Genomic DNA, 24,694 nt, shown 5'->3' with positions numbered 1-24,694 from the left:
AGACCTGGACACAAGGGCACTGGCCCATGTGGCCAGTCACCACCCTCCATCCTGGGAGCCCCTGATGCGATTGTACATGTGTTCTGGGCAACCCTACTGTCTGTGCCCTTCGGTGTGCAAACATTTCATGTGAAGCTGTAACAACCAACCGTGGGATTAGCCTAATCACAGGGCAGGCTTTCTTGTTCAAAATCTGAATGGGGGAGGAAGCAGAAACAAAAGCCTTAATTCAAACCCTCGAAGCCCCAGCTTAAAGAGCCCTCCACCTGCCTCTCGAGTCTGAAGGCCCCTGATCCGCTCCCCAAAGGGGAACACACAAAATGAGGGCCTCAGAGCGGGCACCTGGCTCCTTGGCAGCCCCACCAGTGCAGGAAATGCCAGGCGGGCTGCCGAGCGCAGGTGCCCCGGGAAGGCCATGGGCGTGGGGCAAGGCCTCCTCCCCAGTGGGGGCTAGCTCCAGGCTTGCCTGGGATCTGCCAGCCCCATCCCACCTATCTGGGTCCGACACTGGGCCCACCTGCGCCCAGCCAGAGCCTCTCTGTTCTGGCCTCTTAACAATGCCACCCCGAGTTGTTGTTTTCCTGGTTGTCTTCCTCCCAGCGGCCCTCGACACACCCGGGAGAGAACTTTACGGGATGGCAGACAAGTTGCAGGCAGAGAGCTTGTCTCCCTTTTGCTGGACACAAGGTGTCACACCAAACGAACATGGGTATTAAGCAGGAAATGAGAAAAATTCACAGCAAGGAGGTTTTCCAACCCAATGGCTGTGGTTCTTTGCAGGATAAAATTTTATCCTTCCCTTTTGTGCTCAGGGAAAGAGAAGAATGATCATAATACCTAATCAGCTTCCAGACTTGAAATAAGGGTCCAAAAAAAAAATGCTCTTTCTAGGACCAGGTCTGACAGGCAGTATAAGGTCAGCCTAAGTTAAAGAAACACCCTGCTGCACAGAGCTCTGGGCCACAAGGAAAGAGCAGCTGTGGAAGGCAGGACACTCTTTGGCCGGCAACTGGGAAGAGTAGTGAGTGTATCAGGCCAGCATGGGGGAAGAGCTGCCCCAGGTAGCTACAGTCTCATTCAAGTCCTCTGCTGTCAGAGAAAGGTGATGGCACTGGGGTCACCCCCAAGCTGCCAGCTCAGAGCCCAGCTGTGCAGAGAGCTAGCCTGCAGACCTGGAGTGAACCCCAGGCGGGCGTGCTGACCAGCTGGGCTGGGGAGCTGAGGGGGTGTGGAGCAGAGTGACCCCGGTTCCCCACCCTTAGGGCACCTAAACTGTTACAGGCGGTGGAGACCTGAAGATCCTGGCCCGGGGAAGGTTGGGAGGCCAGGCCCAGGTCCCAGCCAGGATGCCCAGGCCCAGAGGGCGTGGAAGAGGTGGTCCTCCAGCTGAGTGAGCCAAGATCACCAGGCCATGGGATCAAAGGTGGAGTCGATATTCTCTGGCCTGCCTCCTTGAAGGCACTGTGGGGAGCTGGCCTACCTTTCTCCCTTCCACCTGCCGGGGAGTCGCCGGGCTGGACATCTGGGACACGCAGATGCCGTCTCTAAGCCTCCCCATGAAGGGCAGCGCACTCCCTTTGCACCCCCACTTCCTCCCCTGGTGGTCGATAATTTCTGGAAGTGACCATTATTCCCCTGATTGTTACTTTTGAAGGGGCTCCCTGCTCCCTGCCCAGGGGACCCTGTTCTTCCCCCAGAATCTTCCTTACTTCTTCAACCTGTGCCAGCCACAAAGCTGGCATTCGGGTGGCTGAGGCTGAGTAGATGCCAATCTTGTGGTCCCATTTCGGGCCGAGGGTGTGGCTCCAAGGGTCTGGGGCACCAGGGCTCCCCCAGCCCCAGCCTGGCCTCCGAGGGCCCTGCTCACAGACTTGGGAGCTCATGCTGCATACAGTGGAGGTTTCCATACATGATCTGTCACTTTGGGTGCCAAGCCGGGCACCCAGCCATGTCGTGAAGACTATTTCATTCTTCCCAAAAGCCGGGCTTGAGCTTCATCATCCCCTCTCTGCCATCTCTCTAGCCCTGGGCTCCCCAAGGCTGGATTCAAGCAAAGCAAGACAGTGGGGAGGGGCTCCTCACATGTCTGGGAGGCACAACACCTCTGTGGCCACTGGGGTCCGTGCCTCAAGGGGACAAAGATTTGGAACAACCAAAGGAGGCTGAAGGGCTGTGGGCGCCCCCGAGGGCTACTGGCCCCTGTGCTCCACTTGAATGCACCCCAAAAGGTTTCGATGCTGCCCATGCCCCATCATGGGAAGGGATGGAGGGAGGAGAGCCCATGTGCATGCTGCAGAGCACACAAGGGACGCGGGGCCAGCCATGCCCCTCGGGAATCTCTGATGGGATCGTGGGGAGCTGACTGGTGGGGACCACACTCGCTGGGTACCCTCTACCACAGGCCATGCCTCCCGACGGGACCCAGCGGAGATGCCCCACCCGCTACAGGAGGCACGACAGGGCCAGGGGGCCAGCCCTCAGGTCCATATTAATTTCAGCTCCATTTTAAAGGCGAGTTAAAATAAACACAGGGAATATTTATAAGGCAAATAAATCTGGCAGAAACAGCCCCTCCAAGTGTGAGTGGAGGCCTCCCCCTCAGCCCCAGCCCAAGCTGATAAAATACAGAAATGCTACTGTAGACCCTCCGGGCTTATTTTGACTGCAGGAGAGGAATGCAGCATGTAAACAGTGCCTCCCATATCACACTGTTACAACTTGCATTAACGGCACCGGACAAAAGCCGCATTTTCACAGAAGCATCGTACAGGGATATATCTCCAGCTTAATTTTTTAAAAAAACCATTTCCTCACATAAATCATGCTCAGAACGAAACGGGTGACTGATACATTGCAAACACTTTTTTTTCTTCAACAATAACATACCTAGATTCCTTCTAAACGAAAGAGCTTTTTTTTTTCCTTTAAAAAAAATTTTTCTAAATGTTTTATTTCTGAAGAAAATAAACACAGTGCTTGCTCTCCTGGCCTAAAGATCTGGGGTGGTGTCTTTGCGGCCTGGCTGCCCTGACTGTAAGGTTGCGGAGGAAGGGACCAGGCCCTGGGCCACTGCGCTGAGCACCGGTGGCACACCGGCGCGCCTGGGCCTCCCAACCTCCCCAGCCCAAGTGATGGCCCAGGCCAGCCTCTCTGCGTACTCAGCCTCCTGTGAGAGTGGCTTGAGAGGCGATCACTGCAAACTGACCCCTTCCTGGACACGGAGACAAGAAAACAGCAAACAAAGGAAACAACAGAAGATAGAGGAACTAATCTGATAGAAGACCGGGATTCAGCAAATGTTGGCCTTTGGTTACAGGCTAAGGTGACCGAAGTGCACGGGGGCCTCAGACAGGACACACACTCCAGTGGCAGCTGGAGCTGTCTGAACCACAGCTGGAGGACCACTATGGAGAGGCTCAAAGAACGGGTCTACACTCCACCCACAGCAATCAGTGCAAAAGAAAACTGAGGAGATCTGAGGCCAGGGCTAAGCACTTGGGCCAGTAATACAGGAAAGTCAGAGTCAGAAGCCAGAGTGGGACTGGACTCCACTCAGGGACGGAGCTTTCTCACTGGCTTGTGGGGCTGTTGGTCAGTGACACCGGAACCCTAGCAGCCCGGGTGCCAACCCGCCCTGACACACCATACCACACACCACACCAGCATGCTACACCAAACATGAACTGCCGACACCCTAAGAATGTAGAGGAAAATGCGACCTATGGAAGCCCTGAAGGAAAACACAAGGGCTCTTTTTTGAAAGCTATCTTGGGGGTGGAGCAGGCCTTCCTGAACATGCAATAAATCTAAAAGCCATTAAGTGTAAAGAAAGATCTAAGGTAGGTTAGGAAAAAAAAATAAAAAATAAAAAACCATTTGTACACCACGCAAGTGAAATGACATGACAAGCCAAGAAAACGTGCGGTCAAAATGGCCTGAGATCACAGCCGGAGCCCGCGAAACAGCTGGAAGATAAGGAACAGATAAGAAAAAAGAAAAACTCGATAGAAAGTAGGCCACGGACCAAGTTGACAGCAACACACACACACACGCACACGCACACGCACACTCTCACACACTCATGCACTCACAGACACACTCAGTTTTAAACGGCTAGTAAATACATGAAACGACGACTAAAAATAGCAAGGGCAAATAGACTCAAGGTCACATTTAACCCCTTAGCGAGCTAAAGATAAAAGAACAGATAACCCAGACAGTTCAGCATCAAGGAAAAAAGTGATCAGTGTCACAGCATGAAAATTACGAACTTCTATATGAAATAATATCACCAAGTAATTGTGGAGGGACGAACTTCTGTATGAAATTATTTCTGTATGAAATAATGTCACCAAGTAATCGTGGAGGGACCACACATGCCTTGGGCCAAGTCAGCGTGAGCTTGACCACACTCATTGGAGGGACCACACATGCCTTGGGCCAAGTCAGCGTGAGCTTGACCACACTCATTGGAGGGACCACACATGCCTGGGGCAGAAACAACTGCCGTTTACCCCTGCCCCTAGAGCAGGAGGAGACGCTCCTTCCTGTTTCCCCGCTCATGAAAAAGCTGATGGCCCAGCCCCGTTAGGGGGAAGTGGGGAGCAGGCAGAGGTGTGCCTGGAAATGGGGGACAGCCCACCAGGAGGGAGCACCTGCTAGCAGGACGTGGGAAGCCCTGTACCTGGGTTCTCTGCTTACAGGACAACCCCCCCACCCCCGACAGGTATGTAAAACACGTAAGACGCATTATGCCAGCAGATAAGATGCACACCAAAGGTGTTCACTGCAGCATTTCATAACGCCGACAAAAAAAGCCTAGTGAGACACTCGTGAGTGGTGGGAAGATAAACTAGAGCACATCCACTCAAGGGAATCAAGCCCTGACCCCAGCCAGAGATGCCTCAGGAAGTGGGAAACATCGAGGAGGAGAGCACATGCATGCCCGTTCACACACACTGCCCTGTACATACACTTGTGCCCACACAGCCATCCTCCCTGGCACACTTTTCCACCTGTATTTTGTCAAAGCCAAGTCCCAAGGCAGCTGACGACAAAGCCTCTGCTGCCCTCTGGTGGCCATTCCAGTCCCTGAGAGCACGGTGTCCCCCAGCCGCTACTCCCAGGGCCTGTGTGGACCTGGAACCCCCCATGGTCTGCTCTGTGGGGACAGGAAATGCATTTAGTGCATTAATACCCACTCAGGGAGTGTAAAACTGCTCACACACTGCACGTCTCATTTCCTGGGCTACAGTTTCTGAGAACTTTGGAGACTTTGCTGCTTTTCAGAGAAGCCCAAGTTTCACGCCAGGGGAAAGGGGATGTTTAATCAAGGCCTGTAGAAAGGCCAACGGATTTCCCAGATGACCTGGCCTTACTTTCTCCTCCTGGAACATCCTTCTTCTGTGATGTCCCTGATGGACCCACTGGAAGCCTGCGGTTCCGGGAACCCTGTTTGAAAACCACTGCCCGAGATAGTGGCTGGTCCATTTGGTAATACACGGGTCATCACTTCCAAGACAGGCAACAGCCCCACCAAGGGGGCACAAACACCATCCTCCCTGTCTGTAGACAGGAAAGAATGCACTAGGGAGAGAGGACCAATGTGTGGTTCTGAATGGCTCTGATGCTTGGAAACCGTGAACAAAAGAGGATCAACAGGGACACCTGGGTGGCTCAGCCATTAAGCATCTGCCATCAGCTCAGGTCACAATCCCAGGGTCCTGTGATTGCGCCTCGCATTGGGCTCCCTGCTCAGCAGGAAGCCTGCTTCTCCCTCTCCCACACCCCTGCTTGTGTTCCCTCTCTTGCTGTGTCTCTCTCTGCAAGTAAATTAATAAAATCTTTAAAAAAAAAAAAAAAAAAAAAGATCGCCATTAAGGCACACATGGGGTCTTACGTTTTTCCAGGGGATTCCTTCAGCCAGAAGAGGTCATCACTTGTAATTCCATATTCCAGGGCACCTTCGATCTATCCGGGAAAAAAAAAAAAAAAACAACGGTCAGCATGAGAAGAGCGTCACTCAGCCTGTCCCCAGAGACTTTCCCTTCAAAGAAGATGACCACTTCATAGACACAACTCAAGCAGAACCACCCCAACCCACCCCTGGGGGTGCGCCCCTGCTCTACACACTGACCATCAGGTTGTGGCCTCTAAGGACAGGTGACCTGGGTTTATCTGACTAGGAGCACCATGAACTTTCTGGGCAAAGCACCCAGCACTCCTTGGCTGTTCGAGGTGGCTGGGAGCCGGTGTGGGGCCCGCAGCTTTTTCCTCCCTGCTCTCCAGGGCCTTGTCCTTGATCCAGACGCTAGGCTCAGGGAGGGCAGCAGGGAAGTGGAGGGTGTGGAGGGGCAGGCCGGCCCCAAAGGGCCTGATGCTCCTGGGCACCCTCGAAGGAGCCCAGAAATTGCATGGACTCCCCTCATTCCCAGCAGAGCCTGAGGAGGGGCTGCTAAGCAGGTGGGGGAGATCCAAGGACCAGCGTCCTCTCCGTGGCCCAAGAGAGTAAGAACAATAAGATGTGCTGGTGGAGAGGAAGCGGGATGCAAACAGTTTATGATTCCGATTGGCAATAAAAATAAAGTCAGGAATTTCTCGGGTTTGTGGAAAGAAAACCAAAAGGTCTAGAAATCAAAGGGACTAAAACCCAAGCAAGCCTTGGCAGGCACCCAGGGAGGAGGTGGTGGGGGTAGGCGGTAGGAGAGCAGAGCAGCCACTGAGCTTCCTTCCCCGGGGCCAGACAGCTCCTGCTCTATCCCCTGCTGGCCCGGGGAGATGCAACGGCCGCCTAGGCGAGGTCCAGCAGGCTGGGGCCCAGATGGCCGCCCAGCATCTAGGAGCAGACTGTGGCCTTCGGGGCCATTATGCGGAACCAAGGTAGGCCTGGCTGAAGGGTGAGGGGTCGCTTATGGCTGCCCACCTCTGTCGGCAGTTACCTTGAACAATAGCACTCCACCACCCGACAGAGCCAAGCAAGCCAGCCAAGGGCCCTCTCTGTGCACAAGCCACCCATCCCCTCCGGAGGCCACTCTTGCGGGCCCAACAGCTGGAGGCAGGCATAGTGTTCCTCTGAGGACCAGAGTGTGCCTTTTCCACCATACCCCCTCTGTTCCCTGTTTCCAGAGAAAGCACAGAACCAAAAGGGGAGGCTTGGGATTTGGGCATCTGAGGAGAAACAGAACCAGTGCCTTGTTCTTCCGCCATCTGGAGGCAGAAGTGGCCTCTAGGCCCAGGGAGTCTGTGTGCCTCGTGCACTTTGCTGCAGCCTGTGTGGAGGCTCAGGGCTTGTGCTGTCTGCTTCCCAGGGCCCCTGGAAGACCCATGAGGATATGTGGCCTTGGCCAAGCCCCTTCCTGCTTCCCATCCCCCTCTCCATGACCTTGATCGTATAGCCCCTTCCTTAGCTCCACCTGCCTTGTGGGAGTGAGGGCAAAGCAGCGCCCTCACAGAAGACTGGGCCGGTAAGGGGGACGCAGGCATAAAACAGTGGTGCAAGGACCTCCCAGTGTTCACCCTTCCATAAAAACAGCCAGACAACTAACAACAGTCAGATTCAACTTGTAGAGTACTCCAGAAATGAACCAAAAGGCTGCGACAACACAGGGAATATTTAGTTAAGAAAAATGGCTGAAACTTGGTAAGAATGGTGAGTTGTGGTGTTGTGACAGACTGTAGACCCATCCCTCAGCACAGCAGCAACCTTGAGCAAGGGTGAGCAACTTAAAAACCATATCGGGGAGAGGCGAGTAGAGCCGGGCTGGAGCCATGACAGAGCTCCTTCCCAGGAAACAGTCATCGGTCGACTTGGCTGGGCTTCCCCAAGAGACCCCAACTCAAAAGGCTGGTCTTCAACCTCGCGTGACCTTGCCCATGGCCAGACACCTCTCTCCAAGAAGGATCTGTCCCGTGATGTATGTCACAGCTGCCCAAGACAATGACAGCAGAAACAAGCAATGCACCATCCCAGAGCTTAAAAGGAAAAGCCAAGGAGTAAGCTGTCCACGGGGGCTTTGAAAAGCTCCTGCACACTCCTGGGGACCTAGAAGGCTGGGTGTAGGCCCTGGGCTGCACACACACCTGGGAAAGGCCTGAGACAACCTGAGTTCTCACTTTTGGCTGGCCTCGGGGCCTTGCTCAGGCAGGAAGTGAGAGCTAAGGCAGAGTTTCTGGCACCTGACTGACGGCCCAAAGCTTGCCCTCAAATGCCTACAGAATCCCTCAGCAAAGACTGGGCCATTTCTCCTGGCGTTTCAGGAAATCTCTATCTAGTTACTCACTGAGCACTAAGCCAACGAGCAGAGACCTCAGTGGCCTCCCTTGACAAAGAACAGACTTTACAAAATCGCTTCAGACATACAATGGCAATAAACAAAACCCTGTAGTGGAGAAAGATTCAGATTTCCAGAATTCATGCGTTACTTTATTTGAACTACTCATTGCTCGAAAATAACAACAAAATTGTGAAATACAAAGAACCAGGAAAGCTTGACCTTCACACGTCATTGGGGGGCAAGGGGGTACGAGAAATGGTGCAGCCACTTTGGAAAACAGACGGCCGGCTCTTCAAAAGGTTAAAGACTATGTTACCATATGACCCATCAACTCTGTTCCTAGGTCTAGAGCTAAGAGAAGTGCAAACTTCAGTCCATGAAAAAACTTGTTCACAGCAGCGTTATTCACAACAGCTCAAAGTGCAAACAACTCGGATGTCCATCAACAGACAAGTGGACAAACAAAATTATGGTCCAGCCACACAATGGCTCGTTATTCAGGCATAGAAAGGAATGAAGGTCTGACCCAGGCTACCACGTGGATGAACCTTCTGCTGAGTGCAGAAAGCCAGGCACAAAGGCCACATGTTGTCTGATTTCATTTATGTGAAGTGCCCAGAATGGGCAAATCTACACAGAGACGGAAACCAGACTAGTGGTTGCCAGGGGCTGGGGAGCCAGGAACATCAGTGACCATTCATGGGACAGGATTTCATCAGGGGCATGAAAATGTTCTGGAATGAGGTAGTAGAGACTGATGGTTGCACAACTCTGTGAATTAACCAAAAGCCCCTGAATCGTACCCTTTCAAAGGTACATTTTATGGTAGGAGAATCTTATGTCATGATGTAGAGTGGGGGCAGGAAGGAGAGGCTTGAGTCCTGGATGTTCCAACACCCTGACGCTGAGGAGAAAAGGAAGAATCGGCAAAGAGAGATAAAGGAGACCAGAAGCAGGGGTGTCCCAGAGCCATGTGAAGAGTGGGGGGATGTGGGAGTCCCTGTTGGCCTGCGTCCATAGAACGGAATTGAGAGAGCATGAGAAGGTGACCAGAGTGAATAAAGAAAAAAAAATTATTTTTTTTTTTTAAAGAAAAGAAAGAGTATGCTGATTAAAAAAAAGAAAGAAAGAAAAGAAAAGAAAAGAAAGAGTAGGGGGTGCCACTGGTGTGGGAAGCGTGAGCCGGGAGACCGTGAACGTGCCCAGGGTGCGAGGTAAGGCTGTGTGCTGGGGACACTCACGTGGGTCGGGTACCTCGGCCGCCCTCCGGTAGCAATGATGATATGCTCAGCCGAAAGCAGAGTCTGAGAATAAACGGAGGAAGCTGTGGTCAGGCAGGTCTGCAGAGGCTGCTGGCAGAGATGCATGCTTTCTAATGACAGCCCCTGCCTTGCAGTGTGCACCCTGGGGCCAACAGCTCAGGGGTCCCTCGGAGCTGGGAGCCTGTCCAGCGTCCTCCAGCCAGGAGGGAGTCCAGCAGGAGGGGGCAGGGAGACATTCTAACTCCAAGCACCCTGCAGCTTACATGGCACCTGCAGGTGTCTCATTGCCTCCAACCCCTGCAAAACTCCGCGAGGGTCTGATCGCCCTGGCGCAGCAGGCAGCTGGGCACTATGTGCCTCTTGGTGATGCGTCTCACCATCCATAAAGCATCATAACCAGCCTCAGAGGGATCTGTGGTCAATTCCTGCCGTGCTCATTACTGAGAACAGCACTGAGGTCAAACAACGCTGGAGTGCTTGGAAGGGTCAACACCACCCGAGCGGAGCCACTCGGGAGAGCCAGGCTCTCACCTCTTTCCCGCCTTTTGAGACACCGCAAACCGTGTGTGCGTCGACAAAGCTGGCCTTGATGTTAAAGTACGTGACTTTTCTGCAAAATTAAAAAAAAAAAAAAAAAAGACTGTTAAATATTTCCTCTGCAAATTAGGCATCACCGATGGGACCAGAGAGGGAGCAGATGGTTAAAAGGCGAGCTCGGGGCCCACAGCCCCCGTCCCCTGCCCAGGCCAGGGCAAGAGGTGAGTGGAGAGTGGCACTGGGAAGTGTGCAGGGGGAGGAGGGCCATGGATCCCTAGAACTGCCAGGACAGAAGCCAGCTTGGGATGGCCCCAAGAGCCCAAGTACAGCCCCGGCGTGTGATGACAGACATGGCTAGGTTTCCCCAGAGTCTAGCCTTGTCACCTGGACACATTCTAGTAGGGAGCAGAGGCCCTCCCTCCCAGTGACCCCCGCCACCCAAACGACCAACTTCTGGGCAGACATGGGATGGTGCCCACCAGATAGGCATCACCCCCTGCCTTTAGGGGATAGTAAGGCTGGAAAACAGGTATGACGAGGACAGAATGCTAGTCAGGTACGTGGTGTGCAGAAACGATCCACACCTCCTAATAATGAAGGCCACTCCATATGGTGGGTTCTTGGCGCCTTTGGTAAGGCTTCCCCACCTCGACTGTACGTCCTCCCCACAGTTGTGCCCTGTGACTCCATTTGCCGCCTGGGCTGTAAGAACCAAGCCCTCACTTACCCCCATGGCCCAGTAACAGCCACACTGTTACTGGCTTCCTTCTGTGGGCACCTCAGAAGGTGGGCTGGGGCCTGCCTGGCACTTGCCTGGGAGCTGCCTGGGGCCAGCAGGAAGCATGGCAGAACCCTGTGCTTCCAACAAACTTCCCTGTGGAATACTGAGCCCCACACAGAGAAAAAGTGGTAGGATGCAGCTTAGCTCCCTGAGGTGGCGGGGGATGGCCGGGATGGGCAGGTGGGTCACTTCTCCCGCTCAGCTGTCCTGGGCTTCATGGGCACAAAATGGCTGCCTACTGCATAGCCCCAGGAAGACTCCTTGGAGCCCAGCGCATAGTGCTCACATGAAAGCCACCAGACCTCAGAGGTCACACTGTCCCCTCCATGACGTGCACAGGCAAAGGGCAGAGCTATAGGACTGGGAGCCAAGCCTGGCCAGAGCCGAGTGCAGCATGGGGCACCTCTCCTTCTGGCAGCAGCTCCTTGGGGAGACACTTTGGTGGAAGGAACCATTGGCATCGGGGCTGGGGGAGCCCAGAGGGCTGATGGGAACCGGCCATTTCAGGCCAGAATGATCACGTTGGACGTGGTGAGGTGTGGGGTTCAGAGTATGCTGGCTGGGTATTCTCTTTGCAACAGCAACTTGGGGCTCACTGGGCTCTTTCCACATCACTGTGGTCGATCCTGCCAGAAGAAAGGTCACCTGCCTCGAGGAAGGCATCGGCCACCAGGATGGCCCTCTCTGCGCCCCCACTCTCTGGCCTTTGGACTCCGTAGCGCCAGCCCCAAGCATGCCTCCTCCCTGGTGTAGACCCAGGCTCCGGCTGTCCTGCCAACATGCCCCTCACCACCACCACCACCCCCGCTACTCCAGGCTCTGCTGGTGCCAGCTTACAGGCCGGCCTTTCATTCCCAGGGCCCTGGCCCCATCCGCCCTGCACGCATACATCCCACCCCACGGGCAGGGACTTCTTGTCTTGTCACTGCCGGGCCTCTGGCGAGAGAGTGCCCACAAAGGAAGGAAAGGTCCCCAGAGAGGGTGGGAGGGCTGACCAAGGCCTCAGTACCTATCCTGCAGCTGGACCCGGTGCCCCCAGTTCAGAGACTTGACATGGTTCTGCACGGCCTCGGCCATTGTCGCCCTAGGAACACACAGGACAGGTCAGAAACCGCCACAGGAGCACGAACTGCTGAGTCCCACAACACATGAGGAGATGCAAACAGCGAGGAGATGCAAATCCCGAGAAACAAGCTGATTCTAAAGGTGGAGAAACGTTGGGCACCTGGGTGGTTCAGCTGGATATTGGAGAAGTGACTGCCTTTGGCCCAGGTTATGATCCTGGAGTCCTGGGATCGGGTCCCGCATCAGACTCCCTGCTCAGCGGGGAGTCTGCTTCTCCCTCTGACCTTTCCCCTCTCATGCTCTCTCTCTAACATATAAAATCTTCAAACAAAAAATAAAAATAGGGACGCCTGGGTGGCTCAGTTGGTTGGACGACTGCCTTTGGCTCAGGTCATGATCCCAGAGTCCTGGGATCGAGTCCCGCATCGGGCTCCCAGCTCCACGGGGAGTCTGCTTCTCTCTCTGACCTTCTCCTTGCTCATGTTCTCTCTCATTGTCTCTCCCTCAAATAAATAAATAAAATCTTTAAAAAAAATAAAAAATAAAAAATAAAAATAAAGGTGGAAAACATGACATCTATGCCCACAGCCACTGTCTCTGTCCTGGGTCTGGGCCTGTGGGCCTTGGGCCTCAAGGAAAACGGGGGCCTTGGGCCCCGTTTGGGCCCCTCCATCGGGACACATCAGCGGCCCTGAGTCTCAGTCATCTGAGCACCACTGAGGGGCCTGTGTGCAGCTTGGAGCAGACCTGGTGCCACCTGCGGAAGCTCCATCAATTTCTCGCTGCACACTAGTGGCCCCTGGGCCTGGACCATCCCTTGTGAGGGTGTCCTATGTGCACAGGACCTTTGAAAGCATCCCGGGAGACACAGCAGCCCCCGATCAGCAGTGATAGCCAAAGTGCCTCCAGACTTTTCAAAATGTGGGGAAGGGGGTCGCCCCTTGGTTAGTGTTCCTGTCTGGTAGCTGACTTCCATGAGGGTTAAGGGGGCAGCAAACCTCCTCCCCCACCCTCTTCCCCCACCCCAGGAGCACAGAAGTGAGGGGAATGGGCAGGGCTCCTCACCAGTCATGCGGGACCGGCTGGAGGGCCCAGCCATAGTGGGGGGCATCTCGGACCATGCCCCCTAGCAGCGCCGCCTGGTGCATCAGCTTCTTAGGGATGCAGCCAACATTCACGCACGTGCCACCGAGGCCCCACCTGGTACCTGGCAGGTTGGGAAGACCCTACTTAGATTCACATTCGGGGTCTGGAAGGCTCTCCTGCTCCTCTCCAGCCGGGTAAGAGTCCTTTTAGCTGTTGTAACTCAAGCGCGCTCCGGGTGAACCCTGCCCTCGAAATTTAGTCTCCATGACTATAGTCAGAGTGGTCTTTAAATCGCAAGACTTTAAAGTAAGGGCAGCTGACTTGCCAAGGAGGACACTGGCCAGAGATCCCAGGCAATGGTGGCGAAGCGTTCCGGGTTCAGCTGCCACCCCCATAGGTAAACCAGGACCCCATCCTCCTGCTCCCCCAGGACAGACGGCTCCCTTCCGGGGCTACCTACCTCGGGGGGAAGGCTCCACGTAGTCTACCACGGCCACCTTCTTTCCCAGCTGAGCAGCTGGAACGACAAGAGAAGCGGGAGGGTGGGGAGCTGCTTTGGGGCTGGGGCTGAGGACCAGACGAAGGCAAGGAAGGAGCCTCCTACCAACTCTGCGCCTGGTCTCCCCCGCTGTGTGCTGCCACGTGGCTGTGCTGTCCACGGTGAGACCCCGTGGGGCTTCTCGACTGCAGCCTTCATCCCACCCACCACAGCGCCAGGACCTAGTGGGACACCCTCCCTCCTTCATAAGCCTACTACCGCAGCACTGGGCCCAGCCCTCCCTTACCTCCTGCCACAGCCGGGTCCAGCCCAGACATTCCGCAGGAGCCCAGTGCCCACCTGGTGCACACTAGCAGGCATCACAGGGCACCCACGCACCGAGAGAGGCCCCGGACTCAGAGTTTCCCCTGGCTCTCTCCCCAAGCCCTCCCAGTGGACTCGCTCACCTCCTCTGGTCCCCACCAGACATCGGGGGGGGGGGGCTCCCACCCAAGATCTACTCTTGTGGGTATTTGCTGCCTCATTCTCAGGGTGAGGAATTGAAAGTTCTGAAGTCAAATGGCACGTACAGAGTCAGCCAACTTCCAAAGGGGGAGGGAGATCTGGGTTCCAAACTGCACCTCCTGCCTGGAGTCTTCTGGCCTCCCCCACTGGCTGCCACCAGGTTCCTCCCAGGGCCACGAGTCCCAGGTGTTAACCCTGTCACCAATTAGCCTGGGTTAATCGTGGGGCTTCCCCTTGGCTTGCCTGGGGAGCTGCACTGTGAACCTGGGCTCTGGACTTGACTGCCCCCAAGGGCATGCCTGACTTAAACTTCGTGACCCATGAATGTTGGACAAACTACAGAACGCTCTTGATCCATAGTCATCGACCAAGAGCAGAACAAAGTTTTAGAAGCCTTCACATAAAAACCCATTTCATTTGACTGACCAATAATGGGACTGCAGTGATTGCTTTAAAAACTCCAGCCAAGGGAGTACCTGGGTGGCTCAGTCGGTTAGGCATCTGCCTTTGGCACAGGTCATGATCCCAGGGTCCTGGGATGGAGCCCTCCATCGGGCTCCCTGCTCGGCGGGAAGCCTGCTTCTCCCTCTCCCTCTGCCTGCCACTCTGCATACCTGTACTCTCTATCTCTCCATCAGATAAATAAAATCTTAAAGAAAAAATCCAGCCAAGGGGACTCTTCACACATGCCAAGGTCTGTCTTCCACAGCTGACTACAATGGAGCATCAGGGACTAGATTTATCCTTGCATCCGAGACAACCAAAGATCCAGAAGAAATACATAAAATAATGCTTTCAAGAAACTGAACATCAGAAGACTAAGGAGAGTGATTCTTGGATGATGGGAAATAAATACGGTGATGCAGCATGGGGAGGAGGCCCAGGCAGAGTCCACTAGACTCCCTGGCTGAGGAGAGGGCTGGGAGACTGGGGAGACCGAGGCAGCCAGAGCTCCAGGCATGGAGGACCAGAGAGGAGAAAGCTGTCCAGAACCCCAGATAGCTGATCGGTACATGTGCGTGAGGGAACTACAGTGGCCCGGAAAGAACCATTCAGAAAGACTAGAGGACAAAGTACTCACACAGGGCAGGAAGTAGTGCCTGTTCCCAGAAGCCAGACTGGAGAAAACACATAATTTCTGGAGAGCAGGGTAAGTACTAAGGTCAGACCCTAGTCACTGAGAACAACTGGGCCCAGCTCCAGACCCACTGAACAAATCTTAAGTGGAAGACGCAAAAGGATCAAACTCTCTTCCCTGCATCCCAGAACATGCTCGAAAATGTATCTAGGAATCTAAAAATATCCAGAAGCCAGGAAGAGAAAGTCCAAAGTATCTGGAATTCAATAAAAAATGACCAGGCATGCAGAGGAGTGGGAAAAGATAAGACCCAAGGGAGAAATAATCAGTCAACAGAAACTGGCCAAGAACTGACACAGATTTAGCAGAAAAGAAGTAAAACAAGTATTGTCACTGTATCCCACATGTTCGAAAAGTTCAGGAGCACCATGGAAGATACAAGAAAGGACCCAAGTCAAATCTGTAGATATGAAATTACAAGAGATGAAAAAATATATCACATAGGATTAATGGTAGATGAGACCTCGCAGAATCTTTTATTAGTGAATTTGGAAACACGGGAATAGAAACTCTTCAAAATGAAGAGAATGTCCAAGAGCTGAAGGGAAACTTTGAGTAGCCTACATATGTGTGATTGATGTCTCCAAAAGCGAAGGAGAAAAGGAAGGACGGGAAAATTCCCTGAAGAAATAATGGTTGAAAATTCTCACAACTTGATGAGAATGATCAACCCACAGACCCAGGAAATTCAGTCAACTCTAGCAGAAAAATAATTAAGAACTACACCAAGGTTAAAAAAAAAAAAAAGAACTACACCAAGGTTGCACCCTCTTTAAATCACTCAAAACTGGCACCTGGGTGGCTCAGTGGGTTAAGCCTCTGCCTTTAGCTCGGGTCATGATGCCAGGGTCCTGGGTTCGAGCCCCGCATCGGGCTCTCTGCTCAGCCTGCTTCCCCCTCTCTCTCTGCCTGCCTCTCTGCTTACTTGTGATCTCTCTCTCTGTCAAATAAGTACATAAAGTATTTTTTAAAAACCACTCAAAGCCAATGAAAAGAGAAAATCCTGGAAACCACCTAAGACAAAGAGACACATGACAAAGGTACAGAGATAAAAAGGGCAGCAGATGACACGGGAAACAACATAGTGAGAAGCCAGGACAGCAACATCTCTAAAGTACTAAAAGAAACTAAGAAAAACTGTCTACCTTGAATTTTCCAGCTAGAGAAAATATGTATTTTTTAAAGATTTTTATTTATTTGAAAGAGAGAGAGACACCATGCTTGAGCAGGGGGAGGGGCAGAGGGAGAGGGAGAGAATCCTAAGCAGAGGCCATACTCAGTGCACAGCCCCACGCAGTGCCCTGAGATCACGACCCTTAGATCATGACCTGAGCTGAAATCAAGAGTCGGATGCTTAACCGACTGAGCCATCCAGGTGCTGCCCACACACCTGCCTCACCAAGAAAATACCTTTAAAAAATAAAGGCAGGGGCACCTGGATGGCTCAGTGGGTTAAACCCTCTGCCTTCAGCTCAGGTCATGATCTCAGAAGCTTGGGATCGAGCCCCACATGGGGCCTTTCTGCTCAGCAGGGAGCCTGCTCCCCACCCCCTCTGCCTGCCTCTCTACTTACTTGTGATCTCTGTCAAATAAATCAATAAAATCTTTTAAAAAATAAAGGCAAGATAAAGATGTCCTCAGACATACAAAAGCTGAAAGAATCCATTATTCTTAGAGCCATCATACAAGAAATGTTCATGGACATCCTCAGGGTAGAAGAAAAATCATGCCAGACGGCAACTCAGATCTATACACAGGAAAGGGCACCAGAAATGGTGACTTCTCGTTAATCTTTCTAGAAGGTAACTGTTTAGACAAAATATAACAATGGGTTATGAACCTCATAACATGTCAAAGTAAGACGTATGGCCACATGGGATAAAGGCTGGGAAGGGAGATGTGCAAACAAGCAGCCATCGCAAGGTTCTTGTACTATACGTGCATTGGACCATATCATTTGCAGGTAGACCGTGAAGAGTTCAAGATGCCTTCAGCAAACCCCCAGGCAACTACCTAGCACCATATTTGTTACGTGAACCCGAGATGGACTAGAGGCCCAAGTGTCAGGGCTGAAACTGGAAAAGTCTTAGGAGGAGACATGGGTATACATCTTTGTGAGCTTGTATTAGACAACTGCTTCTCAGATACCAAAAACATGGCAAAAAGGCAACAGGTAAACTGGACTTTAATCAAAATAAAAAATGCTTGTGCTGCAAAGAACACCGTCAAGAAAGTAAAAAGATAATCGAAGGAATGGAAGAAAGTATTTGCAAATCACATGTCTGAGAAGGGTCTAGTATCCAGACTATGTTTATGTAAGAATATGGAACATATGTATATGAGCTCATGGAGCAGTCATGAAAACACAAATAACCCAATTTCAAAATGGGCAAAGCTGGGGCACCTGGCTGGCCCCAGTGGGGGAGCAGGAGATAGGGGCCAATTCGAATCCTCCGACAGTGCTGGTGGGAATATAAAATTCCCAAAAGTGAAAACAACTAAATGTCCATCAATGGCCAAGTGGATAATAAAATGTGGTATGTCCATGCAATGGAATGATATTCAGCCATTAAAAAAAAGTGCCAGCATACACTCTGTTGTGGACGAATGCTAAAAACAGCACGCTAAGACCACCTATTTGTATGAAATGTCCAGAATAGGCAAACCCATAGAAAAAGAAATCAGATTAGTAGTTGCCTGGGGCTGAGGGGTAGAGGGGCTGAGAAGTGGATGCTACGGGGTACAGAGCAGTTTTGGGGAGTGATAAGAATGTCTACAACTGATATGATGGTTTTACAACTCTGTGAATATACTAAAAATGACTGAATTATGCACATTACATGAATGGATAGTATGGTATGTGACTTAATCTCAAAAAATGATATTAGAGGGGCACCTGGGTGGCTCAGTTGCTAGGTGTCTGCCCTCGGCTCAGGTCATGATTCCAGGATCCTGGGATCAAGTGCCGCATCGGATTCCCTGCTCGGCGGGGAGCCTGCTTCTCCCTCTCCCACTCCCCCTGCTTGTGCTCCCTCTCTCACTGTGTCTCTCTGTCCAATAAATAAATAAAATCTTTTTTTAAAAAAGCTATTTGGAAACATATGAAACACATTAGGGACAAATCTGACAAAAGCTTTAAGTTGAAAACTACAAAAGGTTGTAGAAATATATGAAAAAAAATACCTAAAGAAGAAATATACTACACAACCTAGCAGCTCTACTTTTAGGCATTTATCCAAGAGAACTGAAAACACGCATCCACGCAAACACACAACCACAAATGTTCACAGCAGCACCGTTCACAGTAGCCCCAAAGTGCCAACAACCCAAACGTCCTCCTGCCCGTGTACGTGAACAGACAAAACATGGTGTATGTGTACGACAGAATGCAGATCAGTGATAGAAGGGAATGAGCCCCGGACACACACAGCATCACCAACGAATCTCAAAAACAGTTAGGCTTCGTGAAAAAAGCCAGAGAAGAACACATATGACATGGTTTCATTTATGCAAAATTTTAGAAAATGCAAACTAATCTGCAGTGAGAGAAAGCAGATTATTGGCTGTCTGGGGATGCAGCAGGGAGTGGGGAACAGGAAGGGGCTCCCAAGGTTTGAGGAAACTTTGAGGTTTGTTAGGAGCTGAGTCATGTCCCCTCCAAATTCTTCCCCAGAACCTCAGAATGTGACCCTATTTGCAGACAGGGTCTTGATAGCAGTGATTAAATTAGACTGTGACCATATAGGCGGGCCCTATTCCAATCTGACTGGGGAGCATAAAGAGAGGAGATCGGGGCATAGACATGCAGACGGAAGACCATGTGAGGACCCTGGAAGTGATGGCCATCTGCAAGCCAAGGACGGAGGGCTCAGAAGAAACAATCCTGCCGGCACTGTCATCTCAGACTTCCAGCCTCCAGAGCTGCCCCAGCAAGTGAATATGGGGGTGATGGCTACCTTTGCCAGTGTGATTGTGGTGCTTGGTTCCACAGGTGTGTGCCTATGTCAAAGCGTATAGCAAGTCGTCCGCTTTAAACATGTCTGGTTTGTTTTATGTCAATTATAGCTCAATAATGCTATAGAAAAGGGTGATGATCCACAAGGAGAATGTCGCTGTTCCAAAAAGCAAAGACAGACCTAGGAACCGTGGCAGGTGAAGGGAGATGGGCCTCTGCAGGTAAGACACTGGTGCGGACACAACATCCAGGGCTTTCTTCTGCTGTAAGGGACATCGCTGGGACAACTGGCTGTCTAGACACTGTTTCTTGCGGTGGCTCTGTGGTCCAGTGGGATGAGGACTCGTGTCCCTCTGTGGGCTCCCATCTCAGCTGGGAGACTTCCCAGTTTCCTCCCCTCTGACACAGGCCAGCACTCTCCTTTGCCCCTTGGAGAAGAGTAGTGCACAGCAAATTTCCTTTATGCCGACTAGCCATGATTCTAAAAACCCAGGATCTGGGGTGCCCAGGTGGCTCAGTTAAGCATCGCCTTTGGCTCAGGTCATGATCGTTGGGTCCTGGGCTCCCAGCTCAGAGGAAATCCTCCTTCTCCCTCTTCCACTCCCCCTGCTTGTGTTCCCTCTCTCGCTGTGTCTGTGTCAAATAAATACAACCTTTAACAAAAATAAATAAATGGGGTGCCTGGGAGGCTCAGTGGGCTAAGCCTCTGCCTTTGGCTCAGGTCATGACCTCAGGGTCCTGGGATCAAGCCCCGCATCAGGTCCCAGCTCAGTGGGGAGCCTGCTTCCCCCCACCCCCGCCTCCCTCTCTGCCTACTTGTGATCTGTTTGTCAAATTAGTAAATAAAATCTTTTAAAAAGAAAGGAAGGAGAGAAAGAAAGAAGGGAAATGTCCGAGGGCTGTCCTTTCATGGTCAGGGTACCTGCTCAACTCCCTCTTGTTGCAGCCCTGTTTCTCCCCTGGCTTCCCCCCTCCCTCACCCACATCTGTCTCCTTATCATTTGGACAGGCAAGCAGACAGCCAAGCACTCCTCCAGCAGAGTGCAGAGCCCCACAGTGAAATGCTGGGTCTGTTCCCCACCCAGATTAGTGGCAAACTGCAACGTATGGTTTCCGGACGCCTCTGGGGCCAGCCCTTTCATTCAACCCATCTTCACTGAGCACCCCAGGGTGCCCAGGCCCATCTGGGTGCCCGGTTGAGGAGAGAGAGTAAGACACAGACAGCAGGACAAACCGGGATCTCTGTGGGACATGCCGGGGGCCAAGAATGAGGACAGTGGAGCTGGGGACGGGGACCAGATGGTGAGGCTGTCATTCTAAGTAGGGCCGTCTCAGCAGCAAAGGCTGAAGGAAGGTGAGTGGAGCTAACCAGGCAGGCAAAGAGAAGAAGACCAGGCCAGGCAGACAGCCAGGGCATGGAGCAAGGCCAGAAAGACCTTCAGGAAGCATCTGCAAAACACCGAGGTGCCGAGTGGCTAGAGTAGCACAAGGGAGCAAGGTGTGGGCGGTGGGAGACATGTCAGATGGGTGGGGGCAGATCCCACATGGCCCGGGACTGGAGCCCAGGAGAGCTGGCTAAGACCCAGGCTACCCTCCTGCCTACTAGGTACTGCACAGACACTGTGGAATGGCAGGGAGGAGGGACTGACAAAGGCCCCTGGGGTGACTCTGGCAGGATGTAGGACCCCAGCTACAGAGATAATGCCCTCCACAAAGCCACTCAGGGTGCATCTCCACCCAGCTTCGAGAACAGTACAGCCCTCTTGGGGGGTGGGGGGGCCCTGCCACGCCGGCAAGAGCAGGGCACAGGACACATACCTTCCTTGGCACAGGCCAGGCCGCCAGATCCCCCACCAATCACCAGAAGATCATAGTTCTGCCTGCCTGCGGAGGAAAGGGGGGAGAGGTGAGAGGAAGGGCCAGGACAAGTCTGGGGCACGGATCCCACAAGGTGCCGCATGATTTCCAAAGGGTAAGCAGTTCTGCCCGGTTAAATGTGGTATGGGATCCATGTCGTTGGAGCAAAGCCCGCAGCCCGTGGCGGTCTGGGGTGACAGTGCATCCCACATCCGGGCAGAAGGCAACCTCAGTATCCATCACCGTCGCGAATCTTGAAACTAAGCAACGGCAGGTGAGGTTGGCCCAGGGAGTATCACCACCTTTGCAGCAACAATCAGGTCAAGAAGAAGGTAATTTAAGTGGCAGAATGGCTCTGAACTTAAAATTCGCTGAATATTCTAAGCCAGACGTGGATTAAAACACTTTCCTTGAGTCTGTCTTTCAGTTCCAACAGTCACCTTTTGTTCTACATGAGGAAAAATCAAAAGCAGTCTCTGCATTGGGCAGCACAGCCCGGCCTCTCAGAGTGCCTGGCGCACCGTGAGCCCTGGGATAGAAGGGACTCTGAAATGCCTTTTGGGGTCCCCACGATGTCACCTTGGAGGCAAGGCACTCCCACACCCAGCACAGAGGCTGGCTCACATCTCTGTTGCCCTGCAGAACACTTTCTCTGTCTCTCTTCAGCAAACTGCTGGCAGGGAAGGCAGGCAAGGGACAGCCAGAAAGGAGGAGGGGGTGAGGAAGGGAGTTGGGGGGGGGCAGGTAGGGGAGGAGCAGGAGTGTCCTTAGGTGTGGCCTGTCAGTCAGAGCCCATGACTGAGATACCCAGCACCAAGCACCGGTCCACTCCCTGTAGCGAAAGGAAGAAATCATAGAAAATCATCAGTATGTGGGGAGGGAGGCAAGGGTGCCAGCTGCTGCACTGTATCTAGAGCTGACCATTGCTCCTGGGCCAAGCACCCAGGTCCTGGGATCAAATCAGGCTCTGCCACCCAAGGCCAGACCAGCTGAACTAGGGCCTCAGAAATGAAAAGACTGGGACGCCTGGGTGGCTCAGTTGGTTAAGCAGCTGCCTTCGGCTCAGGTCATGATCCCAGCGTCCTGGGATCGAGTCCCACATCAGGCTCCTTGCTCGGCGGGGAGCCTGCTTCTCCCTCTGCCTCTGCCTTCCATTCTGTCTGCCTGTGCTCGCTCTCTCCCCCTCTCTCTCTGATAAATAAATAAAATCTTTAAAAAAAAAAAAAAAAGAAATGAAAAGACTGTATCTTCCTTTGGGGCCACCTTGACTTTCCTGGTGGGCAAGGCTGTAGAAAATATTCCTGAGGTCTTGTGTTCCTCAGGGACCTCGGCTTTGTAGGTCCCTGCACTCACAGACAGGTCCAGGACTTGAGATCTTGCAAGAACACAGGAACTCCAGCCTAGAGGCGGCCCTGGCTTGCAGCTGACGAAGCTAGGGGAGCTGGCTAAAGGAGCTGTGTCCTGATGCTCAGCTGGTAGCCTGCTGCCACCAGGCCCACCCTGGCTTTGTACCCACTCCATCTGAGGGCACCTGAAATGTGCACACAGGCAAACATGGGACCAAATGGAGCCACAGCTTGGTTCAAACAGCCAGTCCGAAGGAGAACCAATTCCAGATTCAACCCAGAGGGGTCTGAAGAGGCCTCAACTTTTGACAGTTATTCTGGTGGCTTTGATATGAGCCCAAAGAACCGAAGACAAACTGCTGGTTGGAGAGAAGCAGCTGCAGGTTCCCCCAGGGAGCACTCAATTCTGGCTGCTCTGGGCTTGGGGGGGCGGGTGGGGGACGTGAAGCTTTTGCCCAGGACAATACCCCTACCTTCCATTGCAGGTGCTGATGCTGGTCCTTCCTGCTGACAGAGCAGGTCCTGGCTCCAACTGTCCCAGCTCCACACTGTCCCCTCTGCCTACTATCAGCAGAGGGCAGAGCAAGCCACCGAGCTTATCTTTGTGGGTTTGCCCTCCCCAACTGCTGCTCATACCCTGGAGCTCTGACAGTTAGATAAACACTTGGACGAAGACTCTACCTTAAGGACAGGGAAGGCGGATGAAGCAGGTGCTGCTCTGAGAGGGCTACCTGGGGACATACCACTTTAGTGCCTGGGGCAGCCTTCCAGCCTCACCTTCCCCACTGCACATTCTGGGCTCAATCCCAGAAAAGCCTGTCTTCTTTTCGCTCTGAGCCCATCGTCCTTGACTTTTCTGCTCCCTGCAAGCATGACAAGGCCAAGTGAATGGTGCAATACTCTGGGAGGGCCAGTAGAGGCGTTGCGGTGTCCACAGGCATGCTGACCACCTCGGGGAGCCACCTTGGGAGTCCTCCGGTGCTGTCCTCCCCACCGCGCATTCTTTCCTGGTAGCAGGTGTTAGGGGACAGGTGACACCAGTGATAGTGTCATTCTGGTTCCTGTTCTGGAGTGGCATGGGCCACACCCCCAATCCTGGGATGGCATATGTGCCTCCCTGCTCTCAGATGGAAAGCTGGGCTCAGAATCAGACCTTGTGTATGCTTGTTGGGGGCTGGCACTGTGCCCAGGCCCTGTCGGCCCCGACCACTGCAGCTAAGTAAGCTCTAGCCTTGGGGCTTCCTTCCCCTTGCTGCCCAAGGGCCATGGGTATAGAATCTCTGGGGCTGGCCGGCTGGAAACAAAAAAGCTTGACCCCACGGCCATCGTGCTCTGCCACAAGGCCATGGTTACAGTGGCCTGAAAGGCCTTGGACTTGTAACGGCAGCAGCAGCATCTATTACTTGCATCCAATGGGGTGAGGGCCCCACCGCATAGCTGCTATCCTGACCCACGCACCAAGGATGCTTTCAAAGACTGGGGACCTTGGCCAAGGTCCCAAGGGCCAGCAAAGCCATCCTAAGGGCAACATTATCTCCCCTTTTCCTAGGACTCCACAGACCCAAAGCTCCCCAAGGCCACAGCAACACACAGCTTTGCCTTCCCATATCCACTGTCAGCACCATTCCACAGCTGGCCAAGCGCCCTGCCACTCTCCCTCTCACAGCCACCATCTTGGTGAAGGAGGCCTCATCCCTTCTTTGCTCAGGCCCCTCAACACTCGTGCCCCACGGGGAGTCATCCAGGGGCAAGGTCTGGGGGCCAGTTACCAAGCAGGCATGTGGTGGGGAGCACATCACTACATGTGGGGCTGGCCATGTCACCATGGCAAGTGGTGGCCCTGTGACTGGCACTGGGGAGTTCTGTGCTCGCTCTGAGCCCATCTGCTTGGCTAGGCAGCTGACCCCGCACCCAGTCAGTCCCTGCTCTGGAGCGTGGCACCGCCTCCTGAGCCTGGTGCTCTGATAAATGACCCTGGTTTGATTGATGATCCTTGATGGCTCCAGGAGGACAAGCCAGGTACTGTCCCCCACCCCAGGACACCCACAAAGCTCTGCAGACAGCCGGTGCTTGCTGCCCATCAGTTTGCAAGCGTCCCCGCCCCTCAAAGACTCCATGCAGTGCGCCGACTGTGCACCTGCTGGGTGTGGCCACTAGGGTCTCCGGAACGGAGGCGGCCAGGTCTGACTAGTGAGGTCTGCGGGTGATGGCCTCTGGTTACCTCAGGAGGGGAGCCGCCCCCACCATCATCAGGACTATAGTTAATATTGGGCTGAGGGGTGGGGAAGCGAGCACAGAACATTTTACCCAGCAGAACCTCCGGCGGGGTCCCCCACTGTTTCCCCAGCTGGAAAGGGGGTTGGGGTGGGTGGAAGCCGGCAGACTGCTGTC

At 53.2% G+C, this 24,694-nt stretch overlaps 1 protein-coding gene across 2 annotated transcripts in view; it reads right to left on the bottom strand.

Moving 5' to 3' along the window:
• The window catches only part of TXNRD2 (thioredoxin reductase 2), a 49,455-nt gene that overhangs the window by 24,527 nt on the left and 234 nt on the right, over positions 1 to 24,694 (bottom strand). The window contains exons 1-8 of one of the 2 annotated variants that reach the window (XM_059140305.1): positions 22,777 to 22,932; positions 20,919 to 20,984; positions 13,465 to 13,521; positions 12,984 to 13,125; positions 11,863 to 11,937; positions 10,067 to 10,145; positions 9,515 to 9,577; positions 5,900 to 5,970 (exon numbers count right to left, since the gene is read on the bottom strand). In XM_059140305.1, coding sequence (XP_058996288.1) covers positions 5,900 to 5,970; positions 9,515 to 9,577; positions 10,067 to 10,145; positions 11,863 to 11,937; positions 12,984 to 13,125; positions 13,465 to 13,521; positions 20,919 to 20,984; positions 22,777 to 22,783 — 560 coding nt within the window. In that variant the 5' untranslated portion in view covers positions 22,784 to 22,932. Of the gene's footprint in view, positions 1 to 5,899; positions 5,971 to 9,514; positions 9,578 to 10,066; positions 10,146 to 11,862; positions 11,938 to 12,983; positions 13,126 to 13,464; positions 13,522 to 20,918; positions 20,985 to 22,776; positions 22,933 to 24,694 lie in introns of those variants that run through there. The other variant, XM_059140307.1, reaches the window with a different exon arrangement.

Source organism: Mustela lutreola, chromosome 11, assembly GCF_030435805.1.
Source record: "Mustela lutreola isolate mMusLut2 chromosome 11, mMusLut2.pri, whole genome shotgun sequence".
NCBI classification, from domain to species: Eukaryota; Metazoa; Chordata; class Mammalia; order Carnivora; family Mustelidae; genus Mustela; species Mustela lutreola.
This window is presented reverse-complemented; position numbering and strand designations above follow the sequence as displayed.